Source organism: Micrasema longulum, unplaced genomic scaffold, assembly GCF_059751315.1.
Source record: "Micrasema longulum isolate JH-2025_06_02 unplaced genomic scaffold, ASM5975131v1 h1tg003041l, whole genome shotgun sequence".
Taxonomy (NCBI): domain Eukaryota; kingdom Metazoa; phylum Arthropoda; class Insecta; order Trichoptera; family Brachycentridae; genus Micrasema; species Micrasema longulum.
Genome location: NW_028280147.1, coordinates 70,201 through 85,225, shown reverse-complemented (window position 1 = coordinate 85,225; position 15,025 = coordinate 70,201). Strand labels below are relative to the sequence as shown.

The 15,025-nt window shown below is 36.2% G+C and overlaps 1 protein-coding gene across 1 annotated transcript in view; it reads left to right on the top strand.

Annotated features, from left to right (window-relative positions):
• Positions 1–234: 234 nt before the first annotated feature.
• LOC148271176 (uncharacterized) overlaps positions 235–15,025 on the top strand; it is a gene marked incomplete at its 5' end in the record, with an annotated part of 35,388 nt that continues 20,597 nt past the window's right edge. Inside the window, 5 exons of the mRNA XM_088241740.1 lie at positions 235–400; positions 574–4,125; positions 5,627–5,811; positions 7,586–7,749; positions 9,349–9,552. Of these exons, the coding sequence (XP_088097866.1) occupies positions 235–400; positions 574–4,125; positions 5,627–5,811; positions 7,586–7,749; positions 9,349–9,552 (4,271 nt within the window). The remainder of the gene's footprint in view (positions 401–573; positions 4,126–5,626; positions 5,812–7,585; positions 7,750–9,348; positions 9,553–15,025) is intronic.

Genomic DNA, 15,025 nt, shown 5'->3' with positions numbered 1-15,025 from the left:
AATGCCATTTACCGATTTTTTCCAGACGTTTGAATTATTTTGGCGGGTGACACGTGCTTATCAGACCAATATCAGCTATCAGCATCGTCCGATACCCGCATTGTAAAGCTGCGATTAGCCGGAGATAGCGGAGCACACATCATTACTCAATACAAATACCCGGTCTTGGTCTGGCACACCCAGAAAGCGGCGTTAGGCGGGAACTTTTGTCGTACGTGTGAAATACTTTTCTAGAGACTGTTCGCTGTTCGACTGCTTCCGGCGGAGGTCCTGCTATCGCCCGGCGATTAGACCTCCAGTCATTTACATAACTACTACTCCACCACGTGCTCCCGACTTTGGTGGTTATAACTCGCTGCTCGCGCTTCCTATATCGCCGCCGAATATTCTCGCTGTTTTCGTATGAATAGTGCTGTGACGTGTTATATCTAATTACCCCGCTAAGGTTGATTCAAGTCCGTTAAACGGTTTCTTACTGCCAAGGTTTTGGTTATTCTCAATTTTTTTTTTAAGTCTTAGCTGTGTATCCGTTTTTTTCGACTGTTTGTTTATTTGATTTTCTTTTTGTTGCAGAATAATGGAGAGAGTAGTGGCAAGGCGCCCAAGGAGTCAGTTCCGCAGAACGAAGATGAATCCAGTTGGTTTTGGGACCCGCCCGATGCCGACTCGTCGACGCCCGCGAAAAACACTAACGCGGAAAAGCAGAAACTCACAGCGCAGATTGTCGCACTCGAAGCAGAAGTATCCGACCTGAAAAGCAAACGAAACTCCGAGAATGAAGATAGTAATCAAGTCAGGGAGTTGAAAGTGCAACTAGAAGCCCTGAAGAATGAAAACGCCAGTCTCACCTTAAGTTTAGAAGACTTGGACAGCCAACACCAAATGGCGATTGACGAAGTTATCAAGCTGAAAAAAGATCTTCAGACTAATTACGATATCCTTCAGAAGAAACACGAAAGTCTCGAGAAAGAAAACGCGGAGTTCAAGACGCGATTAAAAGAGCGCGAAGCCGAAAAAGACGCCGGATTTAAAGAACTCAGTGAAACCAATCTGAAACTCATTTCGGACCTTAAGACCATGCACCATAAGTTTGACAATCTTGAAAAAAAACATAATTTGCTTGAGGAAAACACTGAGAAATTCCAAGAAGACAACCTGGAACTGAGTGAAGAAAACTTCAAGTTGCAAGAAGAGTGTGCGAGGCAGCAGCACGATTTGGAAGAATTACAGAAAAAGCATCAACCCCAAGTAAAAAATAGCGAGAACCACGTGCCCAATGAAAAGTACAGAGAGTTAGAGGATAAATTTTTGGATTTGGAGAAAAAATTCGCCGAAACTGTGCCCAAAAAATCTGTAAGTGGTGTCAAACACGATTCTAGTGCCCAAAAAGTTATTGCCAAGTTAAAATTCGAAATTGTAGAACTTCAGAATAAATTGAACACAAACGAAGAAATCAAACGTCTGAATTTGGAAATTGATCATCTCAATAAAGAAGTAGCTGTGCTTTCGATAAAGCTACATGAATTTATTCCGTGTACAGCCATGAGGCAATTGATTGACAAGTACATGGCTCCTGATTTCCCGGCTATCAAAAATTATCTCAACAATACCTGTAAAGATCTCCTAGAATATACCGATCTCTGCCTTAAAAACTATTCGGATTTGAGAAAAAAAAATGAATCTCTGGAATTCCGTGCCTCTGAAGATTCTCGAATAATAAATAACTTGCAATCTAGTGTTGACGAAATGACCGCCGACATAGAGATCTTGAATGGCGATATTGCGCATTATTCTCATCAAAGTTCGGAGCAGAAAAAGAATAACGACTTTTTAATTGCCGAAATCGGAGCTTTGAAAAGTGTCTCTAAGCTTGAACCCATTCTTGAACACAATGAAGAACATCTCGAGAAACTGCAAAATGAATTAGAAGACTGTAGTAATTTGAATAAAAGTTTCGAAGTCGAATTAGACAATAGTGAAAAACAACTCCAAAAAGTTGAAATGCAGAAGAAAAAACTTGAAGAAGAACTTAATTTTATTAAGGAAGAGCTCAAACATACTAAAGAGGAAGTTGAAAGGCTCAGAACAGACAGTAATGATTCGATAGATGATAAAACTTTAGCTTTGACACAACAGAAACTATCAGAGACGCAAAGTGACCTGGAAAAACTGAAAAGTGGCTTCCACTCTGTTTCTGTTGAAAACGAGAAACATAAGATCGACCTTACAATTCTGGACAATGACAAAATTTTACTGATGAGAGAAATAAGTGAACTTAGGGCTAATGTTCAAACAAAGTCCATCATTGAAGATTACGCCAAAAAGATAGAAGCCGAAAAGACTGATTTAGAAATAAAACTTTGCCATCTCAGCGAAATGGAAAATACGGTCGAGACGCTTCATAAGGAGAACGAAGCTTTAAAAGTTAGAATCGCTAGTTTAGATGAGATGTCCGAAACGCACGATAATTTAATTCAAGAAGAACTTATTCAATCCAAAAATAACTCACTAGAAAGCGCTAAACAACTGGCTGATAAAGAAAAGGAATTGATTGTTTTAAAATCCAATATATTGGCTCTTGAGAATAATGCCAAGGAGGCGTTAAAAGACAGAAATGGTCTAATAAAAGACCTTACGGAGTGTTACATAAAACTGACTGACGGTGAATGTGATCAGCCAGTGGAAAGTAGACAAGACGATTTGCAAGTTATTGTGAAACATATTATTGGCACAGTAGAAAGAATTAGACAATCTTCAGTTGATAGGGGAAATGCGATCAAGTCTTACACAGCGGAACTTAAGACTAGCAGTGATGAAATCAATGAGATTAAGGAAGTTTGCAATGATCTGCGAAACGAATTACAGAAGAGAGACCTTGAAATTTCACAATCCAAAGATGCAATTAACCATCACATAGCGGATATCAAACAAAAAGATGTGGAAATCGCAGAGTTAAATAAAACATGTAGCAATTTGAATCGAGAAATACAGGTTGTCAAAGAAGAGCTGTCTAACAAGTGTTTGACTTTAGCTGAGGCCTTAGAATCAGCAGGTGAAAAAGAAACAAAAATCTTAGAGAATTCTATGCTGATTGAAGAAATCAATAAAATCAAAGAAGATTTCTGCGTGGTTAAAGCACAAAAGGATAAATTACTTATCGAAAGAGAGGAGCGTGCCAAAAATGAAATATCTGAAGTTTCTGAATTGAAAAAAGAGTTGACCAAAAAAGATGATGATATTCATCAACAAAATGAAGAGCTTGAAAAAATCACAAATAGTTTTAACCAGCTGAAAACTGACTATGACAATTTGGTTTCAAAGCAAGAAAACTTCAAATTAGAAGCAATTGCAGCTGATAAACTAACACTAGATAAACATGTAAAATCAATAGAAGAGAAAGAGGAAAAAATAAATATATTGAATGATTCGCTGACCAGGATACAAAATGAATTAGAAGAGCTAAAGTTACAAACAGCTAATAATCCCACGGTTGAGAATGTATCAAGTGAAGAAGATTATTTAGCTTTAAAAACAAATTTTGAAGTTATTGAAAAACAGAAAAATGAGGCGCATCTTCAAATTGAACACTTGACCAGTGAGGTGTTGTTATTGGAAGCTAAATTCAAGAATCTGGTTGTGGAAGATGACACTAAGGTAGGAGCGTTAAGTGAACTTGAAAACTATAAATCTGAGGCTGATTCAAAACTGGAACAGCTTAATACGGAAAAGAACGAACTGATAAATCTAGTGACTCAAAAACACCAAGAAAGCATAACGTACCATGCCGAAATACAAAGATTAAACGCAGTGTTAGTCACGGAAAATGAGAAGTACAAAGACTTGGAAAAACTAATCGCCCAATTGAAAGAGTCGCATCGAACTGCGGGCGATCAAGCCAGTTCGCCCGACACAGATCAGCTGAATAAACTTCTAAGAGATAAAACAGATAGGTGTTTACAGTTGGAAGGGATTTTGGATGAAATCAGACAGGCGGGAATCACTCCGGATGAACTGGAAAGGTTGAGAGAAAAGAATCAGTTTTTAGTGGAAAAGTGCGATGTTTTAGGAAAGAATTTGGTCATGGAGCAAGTCAACGCAAAGCAGATTGCCCAAGAAAAAATACAGGCAAGGAAAATTAGTATTTTTTCCTGTAGTTACAAGAAGTATGTAAATAATTTCATGATTTTCTGATTCTTTCTGGCTGCGATACGATCCAACTTGCTATTTAATGATGCTCACACTTACACACACCTGAATACTTACTCCCACATACACACAAACACACCTATACACTTACTCTCATACAAATACACATTAACACACCCTTTTGTTGTACCACAATTTAATATGTATGATTTTTATTTAGAAACTTCGCTGGTCTGTCCTTAAGCCGTATCTTTTTTATGTTATTATATCATTGTCGACTGTTTGTTTCTGTAAAATAAATAAATAATTTTCAACTAAGATACTTGGGATTCTCCCACTTGAAAGGTATCTCCAGGGGTGGTATTCTGAATGTTATCTACCCCATAGAGAGTGATTAATTTGCGGAATTTTTATTTTTTGCATGCGTTTACATTTTGCTTCATATCTGGCCACACTGGTGATTAAACGTCAAATAAATATGAACACGTGAAATCATACATGTGATGTTCATTAAGGACATTATTGCGTCCTTAAGGACGCAATAATGCTTAAGCATTACTCAAAACACTTAATTAGGTTGAATGGACCGAACCGCAGTTTTATACACCATTTGGAGGATCGGTGCATTCGAGATGTGGTGTTTGAGAAGGCTGCTGCGTGTGCCTCGGACGGCCAGAAGGACGAATGCATCGATACTGGAAGAGCTCCATATTACTGAGGAGGATACTGTCTTTCTTTGGGCATATTGCTAGACGTGAGCCAGACAACCTAGAAAAGGCAATAATTTCTAGCTGAGTTGAAGGTAGGAGAAGCCGGGGTAGAATCCCATATAGATGGACTGACCAAATAAAGGTGGCTACGGGGCTAAAATTTGATGAGTCAGTTCGTCGGGCTGAGGACAGACTGGAGTGGAACAGACTAATCAGAAGTGTTCATGGTGATCACGATCCTCAGCATTGAGAGACCGACTTGGAAGAAGATGAATACTCTATTTGACTTTTTTTTTATTTTTATATTGGAGTTGCTTTATTATTTACCTTGCTTAAAATATACTAGGTTTAAATATAAAAAGGTGGATTTTTCTGCAATTAAATTTATCTAAACTGTTAGGATCAGGAGGGATATACTTATGTGGACCAATCGGGAACTTCTCAGCATTTGCTCATGTGGAGAGGAAACCACTTAAAACTCTTCAGGAGAAGCCGGCCTGTTGGCAGCAGTCAACGGCCTTCCGTTCCACTAGAGGAGTGTTCGGAATTTTGTTCCCTACTTTGGTTTATTTTATCAATTACCTGCACTATATTGACCATGTAACTATTTGACGTTTAATCATCAGTGTGGCCATTATACGAAGCAAAGTGTCGACGCAATCAAAAATTAAAATTCCCCAAATCGACAAATTTTCGGGGGTTGAGAAGATTCAGAATACCGCCACAGACTCCAACAACAGTCACAGCTGCAGTGCGCTGCGTCGTTTCAGATTGCGGAGAAGGAGCAGTCCCTTTCGCGGGAGCTGGAACGCCTTCGCCAGCACCTGCTGGAGATGGAAGAGGAGCACACCAAGGACCTGGTGCTGGCGGAGCACAAGTGGCAGGAAGCGCAAGCCAAGCTGACGTCCGCGGAGGAGAAGGTCAAGCATTCCACCACACTCTACACGTCAAACAGGTACCTAACACTTGATGGGGTTAACATTTTATGTTCAGCTAGGTATAGCTGTTTCCAGTAGGCTGCAAATTTTTGTGTATTTTTTAGGAAAGATAAAACCTAAAATAAATAAATTTTTTTCCAATTTATAGAAAAAAATTGTTGACAAAATAACTATAAAAGTGCGAATGGTTTGTTCATACATAATTAATAATATTTCTACCTCTTTAATAGAGTGAAAACTCATGTTTAGAGGGGGATTTCGTTTTACATTTATTTTTATTTCACGCCTTCGTGGTGTAGTGATCAAGACGCTTGACTCACGCACGGAAGGTTCCGGGTTCGATTCCCGGTGAGAACGCAAATAAAAAATATTTTATTCTACTTTTGGCCCTCAACCAGAACTTGAAGTTTTAGAAAAAGTAGTTTTTTGCGCTACACCGGCTGTCATTTCGTATTTAAGTAAGAAAATCAGTCCAATTTAATTTTATAATGTGCATTAAACCTTATTAAATAATCATCTAAGGGCCTGAGTTGCGTGTTACGTATCGACTCGAAGATATGGGAGATTTGTCTGATTTTTGTGTTATATACGAAAATCCCCAAATTACTCAAAAGGAGGATGCCTTACTACGGTAGATTAAAATCATTACGACTTACATCATTGGAAGAACGACGGAAGAGAAGGGCTGGATAGAAACTTCTAGATAGATACTCAATAATTGCTATGACTGCCCCCTGCGCGAGGTGTATTGATTAAATCCCAATACAAATTTACGGGGTCATAACTGGAAGCTCTCTCGTCCCCAATTCCACCTCAATCCCAAGAAAACTTCCTTTCCAGCAGGGTAATTTCAGACTGGAATAAATGGGCAATTATCATGGATTTTTTTATTAGCTAATACATCAATCTAAAAAATCCCAAGCCGGTCGGTACTATTCTTATTGAAATCTGTTTAGAAATAAGGGAGATATAAATGATTAAATTCAAGTAATTTGAATGGTGCCAAAAACAAACAATTCGTGACGTCGTCAAGTATGACGTCTTCGGATGTTTTGTGACGTCATCGGATTTTTTTCATCAATGTCTATGGACTTTATAGAGTATTGTAGATAGCTTCCTTTTTCTATGTGCCGTTTGTTTACATTTATGGCGTCCTGTCACTTATGAAACGCTAGGAGTTGCGATTGATAATTTTCACGATAAATTGATAATTCAATTCATCATTATCATAATGAATTAATATTTAGAAGAGGTTGAAAACCATAAAATAATAAAAGAAATTCAAGATGTAATCTGTTTTCACTTTCATCTGTCAGTGCCTGGAACTGGAGTGTGGATTGGGTAAGGAAGGCTTAAGATAATATGCATAGACAAGTCTCCTTATATTTCTATCTGTGGCCTGTGGCATTACCAACATTAAAATGAATGCATTACTCGTGAACTTCTGTGACAATATTTATTACCAACTTACAAAACGGTCGTTTTCGAAAGACCTTATTTTCAAAACGAAAATAATGAATGAAAATATTCATTATAAGGGTTTATATAAACACTAGGAGAATCTTTAAAAAAATCTTTTATTTGTAGAGTAGGTTAAATTCGATATTCCTCCCGAGTGATAATACCTTATTGCCAAGTCTAGTTGTCCATTTCATTTGTTTTTTTTCATTTCAACCGTTTGGATGCTTTTTTGAAGGAAGAAAAACTTGAACAAAAGCAGTACACGAGATATAGGCCCATCAGCAGAGGCTGCCTGCCTACAAATAATAATATTTGATGTGTTTCTTTCAGTATTCGGGCGAACCAAGAAGTGGAGACGTTGCGGACACAAATAAAGCTCGTAGAGAAGCAGAGAGACGAAATACAGTCTCAATTGGGACAGTCTGAAGATAGAAACAGTAAAAACTTGGCTGCCCTGACCAACCTCCAGTGTGTCTTGGAACAGTTTCAAATGGGTGAGATCACCATCAGAATTTCATTCAATTTTATTTATGTAAATATAATTATGTACACTAGCCTTTACCCGTGGCTTAGCTCACGTTGTACAGGGGAGAAATAAGTTAGTTAGTTTGAATGAAGAACATTTTAGAGAAGGAAATATAGAAGTCTAGTCATCTACAGGGCTTATGACCTGTCTTTGGCTGCTTTAAGTTTAAGTTCGGACAAACTTAAAATATTGTTAATAAATGCACCTGGTCCATGAAGAAGTATAGAAATCTAAAAAAACACAATTTCGTGTAGGTAATTTAAAAAAATATTTTTTTTTTTGTTTTATTACAATCTGCATAAGAGGTAAAACAGAGTGTTAAAAAATAAAGGATAATTACATAGCAATGAAATACATATTAACAGTAAAAATAGTAAACAAAAAAATGTTTATGAATTTTTGCTGTTACAGGATGTTCTTTAAACCCTGTCACATCCGAAACCACGATGATCAGTATAGGCAAGAAGACATATTAGCGTATTTAAAAAAATATTTAGAACAAAGATTTTTTTTTAAATAAATTATTTAAAAAAACAAATGGTTGCTTACTTCTGCAGGGAATAAAATAAGGGGAGCGCGGCGCAGTATCTGATTCCTCCCTTCCCCCACCTCATTTCACCCCTGCAGAAGTAAACAACCATTTGCTTTTTTGATATATTTTTTTTTTTAAATTTCGTTTGTTCTAAAAAATTATTTTAATGTGCCAATATGTCTCCTTGCTCATACTGATCATCGTGGTTTCGGATGTGACGGGGTTTAATGAACACCCTGTATAATAAATAGACAGGTATAATATTTTTGTGTAACATAAGAGAAAAGAAAATACTCTGTAAAAGATTATAAGGTACTGTTTTTATTTAATAGTAATTAAAAAAGGAAATAAAAAATTTTTAAAAAAATATTCCTTATTATTAAAGGACTACAAAATATATCATAGAAAAAAAGAGTTCATGTCTTTACTTTGAATCCAGGATAGTGTGTGTTTTTTCAAAAAAGGAAAATTTTGAAAGTTAAAATAATTCAATCAGATGAATCTCACCCGGATAAATAAAGGTTTCAGCTCTTTAACATCACAAACGTCAACAGATGAAAGAATCGAAGGAATATAGATGTTTAAATATAGACAGAATGGTGAATGTTACACAGTGTGTAAAGTGGCCACTTAAACCAGCCATTGACATGTTATAAGCCCTGTAGATGCCTAGACTTTTATATTACCTTCTCTTAAATGTTCTTCATCTCTGTTGTTATTTGTTATTGTAAACAGCTCCCCAGGGAGTCGAATCCAGTCCTTGTCTAAAAAAATTTGGACAAACTCAAAATATTGTTGACTAATAACAAAGTTTTATTTTCATAATAATTTAATTTAAATTTGCAGTCGCTATAAAGTGACGTCTACAGAGTAACCAATGACTAAAATGTAAAATTACTCATTTATGAGTAGTTTACTCAGCTTCAGTTTGATGAATGATAATTCTATGTTCATACATATATTATTGCGGTGAATTGTTTTCGGTGTATGAATGATCAATTGAATGGGACTTACCAGAATTCTTCCTCTTGCCAGACAAAGAGCACGAGGGTGCCGCGGCGGCCGGCCGGATACGCCGCGATCTGGAGGCGTCCCGCGACGAGGTCCTGACGCTGCAGCGCCAGGTGGAAGAGCTGGAGGAGAAGCTGAGGGATTCGAGCAGCGGGCTCCGGGCGGCCTCGCGCCTGTCGGCCAATCTCGACGCCCGAACTGCGCAGCTGCAGGAGGCCAGAGACAATGGTAGGAGGATTTCTATTTCTGTATAAAGTATGCAATATGCCTGCGTTCTTTACCTATTGTCCGTGCTATGAAAATTAAATAACACTCATGTTTTCACTTAAAAAAATAAAATATCTTCGTTCATGTTTCAAACAAATAAACGAATATCACTCCGTCTTTGCATACAGGCCTCGTTCCCTATTCATCCATACATCTTCTCATCCAATTTTGACAACTTTTGACATGTCTGTCCTCAGTATATTTTGAATTTAGTTTTTAATTTATTTAATACAAATATGGCCTAAGCCAATTACATCAGTTACATGAAGAAACATAAATACAAGAAACTGAATAAAAAGAACATAAAACTACGTAGCAAAGACAAAAAAGGGCAAAACAATAATGGTATACAATAAATTCATAAAAACGAAAGACACAAGACTTCGAGCTAAACCATGCCAATTCAACTTCGAAAAGCCGGAAGATCTATCCCAAAAAATTCCAAGTCGTGTGATGAATTGACTAATCTACACATTCTGGACATTGGGGCATGAAAACCAAAGTTGCTCTTAGAAGATTTTATGAACAGCAGATTTTGACTTCTGGTGACACGGTTGGGAACATGAAAAGAAATTGATAGCAACAGAGATGGGACATCACTTAAAGCATTTTGAAAATGCATATAAGGTCCATCTCAGTTCTACGTCTCTCCAATGAAGACAGATTAAGGGATTGCTCTATTTCAAAATAGGTGTAATTAGCCCTTTGTAATCCGAGCAGCCATGCCAGTTTTCTTAGAAAACGGTGTTGGACAGACTCGATATGGTCAATATGAGTCCTGTAGAATGGAGACCAAATAGGAGAAGCGTATTCTAGATGGGGTCGAACTAGTGATAGTTATGCCATGTCTTTATTTATTTATTTATTTATTATATATATACGGCCTAAGCCAATTACAACAGTTACATGAAGAAACATAAATGCAAGAAACTGAACAAAAAGAACATAAAACTATTTAGCAAAAACAAACAATGGCAAAACAATAATAGTATACAATATATTAAAAAAAACGAAAGATCAAAAACTTTGAGCTAAACCATGCCAATCCAACTTCATCCCACACTGTTTAGTCGCGAAGAGATCTACGAAAAGCCGGAAGATCTATCCCAAAGAATTCCAAGTCGTGTGATGAATTGACTAATCTACACATTCTGGACATTGGGGCATAAAAACCAAAGTTGCTCTTAGAAGATTTTATAAATAGCAGATTTTGACTTCTGGTGACACGGTTGGGAACATGAAAAGAAATTACTTTATTTATTATATTTATTCATTTGACAAATTGTAGTCTGCATTACTTTACGGGCTGTTTAATTGTAGTCTGCATTACTTTACGGGCTGTTTAACCCATTACACAATGCAGACTGTAAATATAAGTTAGAAGTTAATGAATAGAAAGCAGATAGCTGCTAAATTGCCGATATGTACAGCAAAATATATCCATATTATCCGCAGAAGCCGTATTCAGCAATTGCCTTATGGATGGGTGAATTCTGACTTGCCTATGTACGGCTTCTGGGTATGTAAAACAGCGCGTGAGATCTCGCTCTAGTATAATTATTGGGAACATACAAACTGATCTCTTTCAGTATATTTGGATTATATATTCTTCCAGAAATCAGCTTATAGAAATGTTTCCCGAGAAAAATTTGACGACGAGGTTCGAGGCTGTTGTAATCCAGCATCCCCGCTAGAAATAATGATGGATACGAGAATGGAGAATTATTATTTTCTTTAAGATATAAGTATCGCAAAAATCGCCTTTGAACCTTCTCTATTTCGAGGATGTGGTTTGATTCAGAAGAGTCCCAAATGATGGAACAGTATTCTAGTACGCTGCGGACCAGTGTATCATACAATGTGCGAATTGCAGGAGTATTATTGAAATATCTAGATATATTTACATACAGTTCACGTACATTAAAACAATTAGTGACAAGAAAATATTCAACAAGGCTATAAAAAATAAATAGTGGAGCTAGGTAGAAGTAAAATGGATTGTCTCATTCGCCCAAACCAATATTGAATCAACTGACCCACAAGTGTATAGCTTATGTTAGGTTTTTGTTTTTCATTGTGCGTTTTGTAATAAAGATGTACATAAATAAATTATAAACATAAATACGTAGTGTTTAAAACTGTCTGAACATTTTGCTAATTATCTCTGTTTATTAAGTTAGTCTTCTTTGTTTATTCTCAAATGTAAAAATATTTTTAAAAAAAAGTATATTGTTAAGATTGACAAATTACAACAGGGATGGAGAATACTTTAAATAAGGGAATATGGAAGTCTAGGCATTTACAGGGCTTATGACCTGTCATTGGCTGGTTTAAGTGGCCACTTTACACACTGTGTAACATTCACCATTCTGCTTATATTTAAACATCTATATTCCTTCAATTCTTTCATCTGTTGATGTTTGTGAAGTTAAAGAGCTGAAACCTTTATTGTTGCGAAGAGATTCATCTGACTGAATTATTTCACCTACTAGGCAACGCCTGAAAACAATTTTTCTATTTTTAAACTTCTTCTTGGACCAGGTGGTTTCATTACAATATTTGAGTTTGTCCAAATGTTCGTAGACAAAAGACTGGATTTCACCCCCTCGGGAGTCATTAAGATTAACAAATTACAACAGGGATGGAGAATACCTTAAATAAGGGAATATGGAAGTCTAGGCATTTTCAGGGCTTATGACATGTCATTGGCTGGTTTAAGTGGCCACTTTACACACTGTGTATTATTCACCATTTATATTGCTAAGCGTCCTCGGCACGGGTACCCCCAGTGAGGTCACAATATTTTTATTAATAATATACTCGTAGTTTGTAAGAGGAAAATATGAATAAATAAAATAAATAAATAAATATGCATAAGGGTGGACATATGGCCTTAAGGCAATTTCTTCCTACTAATCCAAACCATTCAATTGGAGAAAATCAGTGGTATTTGAGCATGTCGTAGACATATTATAATATTTTCAGAATAAAACTAAGTATTTTTTTAAGAAACAGAAATTAACTAAATATCTACACTACACTATGATGAGAGGAGGGGGTAAAAGTGGGGAGGAAAGATGGAGGAGAAAGAAAAATATTGGCATTTTAATTATAATTTTAAGTACTACCTCAAAACAAGATCTGGTGATTTCAGTAAAGGTTTAAATCTAGATAAACTTACACCAAAAATGACAATCTCTCGTCTCTAGTTTACAATGTGACACAATCGGGACATTGGTGCATGCAAGCCATAGTTTGTGCTGTGCTGATCGAGGCACATTTTGCAACTGGCGGATCGGAATATTGAATGCCACTTGTTCCAGTTACGATGGTGCATCAATTAAGCCATTGAGTCATTGTTAATTCTACGTTTTTGTTGACTTGATTTTTGACATTGACTCCATTTCTCCGTTCTTATTTCATTTTATCTTACTTTTCAATTTCTATTGATTCTCTGTTCCTGAGAATTCTCTCTCCCGGGGACAAACAGACAGATGAACCAAAAATATAAATATTTCTTTAAATTTTAAAATGACAAATGAATACCTCAAACTCCCTAGTCCTTCCTCCGTCTTCTCAGCAGAATGTCTGGCTATACAAGAAGCTATTCATTTCTGTCTATCTCTCCCTCATACACATGTTGTAATATTTACAGACTCATTAAGTGCTGTTAAATCTATTTCCAACAACCTTTCTAAATCCGCAAGTGATGAGCTACTCTGTTCTATAAGACTTAACAGTTGGAAATTCAGTAGAACTGGTAGAGAACTAATCATAGTCTGGATCCCATCGCACCTTGGTATTAGAGGTAATGAGATGGTAGATGAACTGGCGAAAGCGGCTGCGATAGACGGCTCGCGTCCTCTTGAGTATTGTGTGTGTGTTTCCGACATGTCCCCTCGAATTCAGAACGAGGCAAAGCGACAATGGAAGACCCAGTGGGAGTTTACCTCCAGATGTAAGGGAACTCTCTATAAAGATATCCAAGAGAGCATACCAAGCTCTCCTTGGTTCCACACAAAAAAATTGTCTAAGAGATTAATCTCAAACATTAGTAGACTACGAATCGGCCACTATTGCACTAATAGCCACCTTTTCAAAATTAATATTATAGGAAGTCCATGGTGTGAATGTGGTTTGGACCATGAGACTCCAGACCATATATTCTTTGGCTGTCCAATAAGGGACAAACATAATATGTACTCCTCCTTAAAAAAATATCCTTACCCTATTAACATAGCATCACTCCTCTCCATCCTTGATCCTGAAATTATCCACCATATAGGAAGCTTCCTCTCAAAAAATATGATAAATTTTTAGTTTTTTTTAAAAAAATGTTTTTTAATTTTTATTCCTTTAAATAAATTGTACTCTTGGCAGAAATCATCCTTCTTAGGATGGATTGCCTTAATATAAAAAAAAAAAATTTAAAAAATGAATACCTCGTATTTTTTTTAGTTTCTTTTTAAAATTATATTTGTGAAGTTTTTATGACCTCTGTATGTAAAATATGTAAAAGCCCTTTTGGCGTTAATAAATAGACTCCAGCCTGCAGCCAATATGGCATAACAGCATACATCAACCCAGCCTATGTACATAAATTACCTGCGTTTACTATCTATTGTCAGTAAAGAATGACCCTCAATACTTTGAACTTTGGTTAGCCACCGACAAACACACTCTCTGTGGAAAATAGACTCAAGGCTATGTGTGTCAAACGCGTGCCATACAACGGCGAATCAGTTTATCAAGATTTATAGATATTTTAACAGAGATTGAGAGTCTCGTACTTGGTTATGTTCTTAGGAATAACAATTTTTTTATAAGTGAAATATTTTTATCTCGTATGTATACTTGAAAGTGAATAAGTCTGATCTGTCACACGTATTAAAAAATCGAAAAATTTCAAGACTTGGTAAATGGTTTAAATGACGAAGTTCAGGGCTATGGGAAATTTGATGTAAAAAACGTTTACTTATGCGCAGTAAAATTGTTTTTTTTAGAAGAACTTGTGACTTCATTTAAAATCGTTCATTTTTATTTATTTTTTAATTCATTTTAAAAAACTTCGCTGTAAAATGAGGAACTTCAGTCCTATGGGAAATTGGATACAAAAATATTTTCTTACGGACGTTAAAAATTAGAGCATTAAATTATACTGCAAAGTTTCTTGAAAACATATGAAATTTTTTTAATATTTTAATTAAAATGAACTACTTTAAACGACGTCACTAGTTCATACAATACAATCAATGATAAGAGAGTTGTGGAAGATTTTTGGTTTGCTTACCATCAACGGACCAATCGGCAGAACTGACCGAGAAGAAGCGGAAGAGAATCTGAGACGTCGCACGCAAAGTAGTTACAAAACTTAAAAAATCATAACGCTGGTAATATGATCATCAACATTCCCTTTCCGCACCTAATGGTGCAT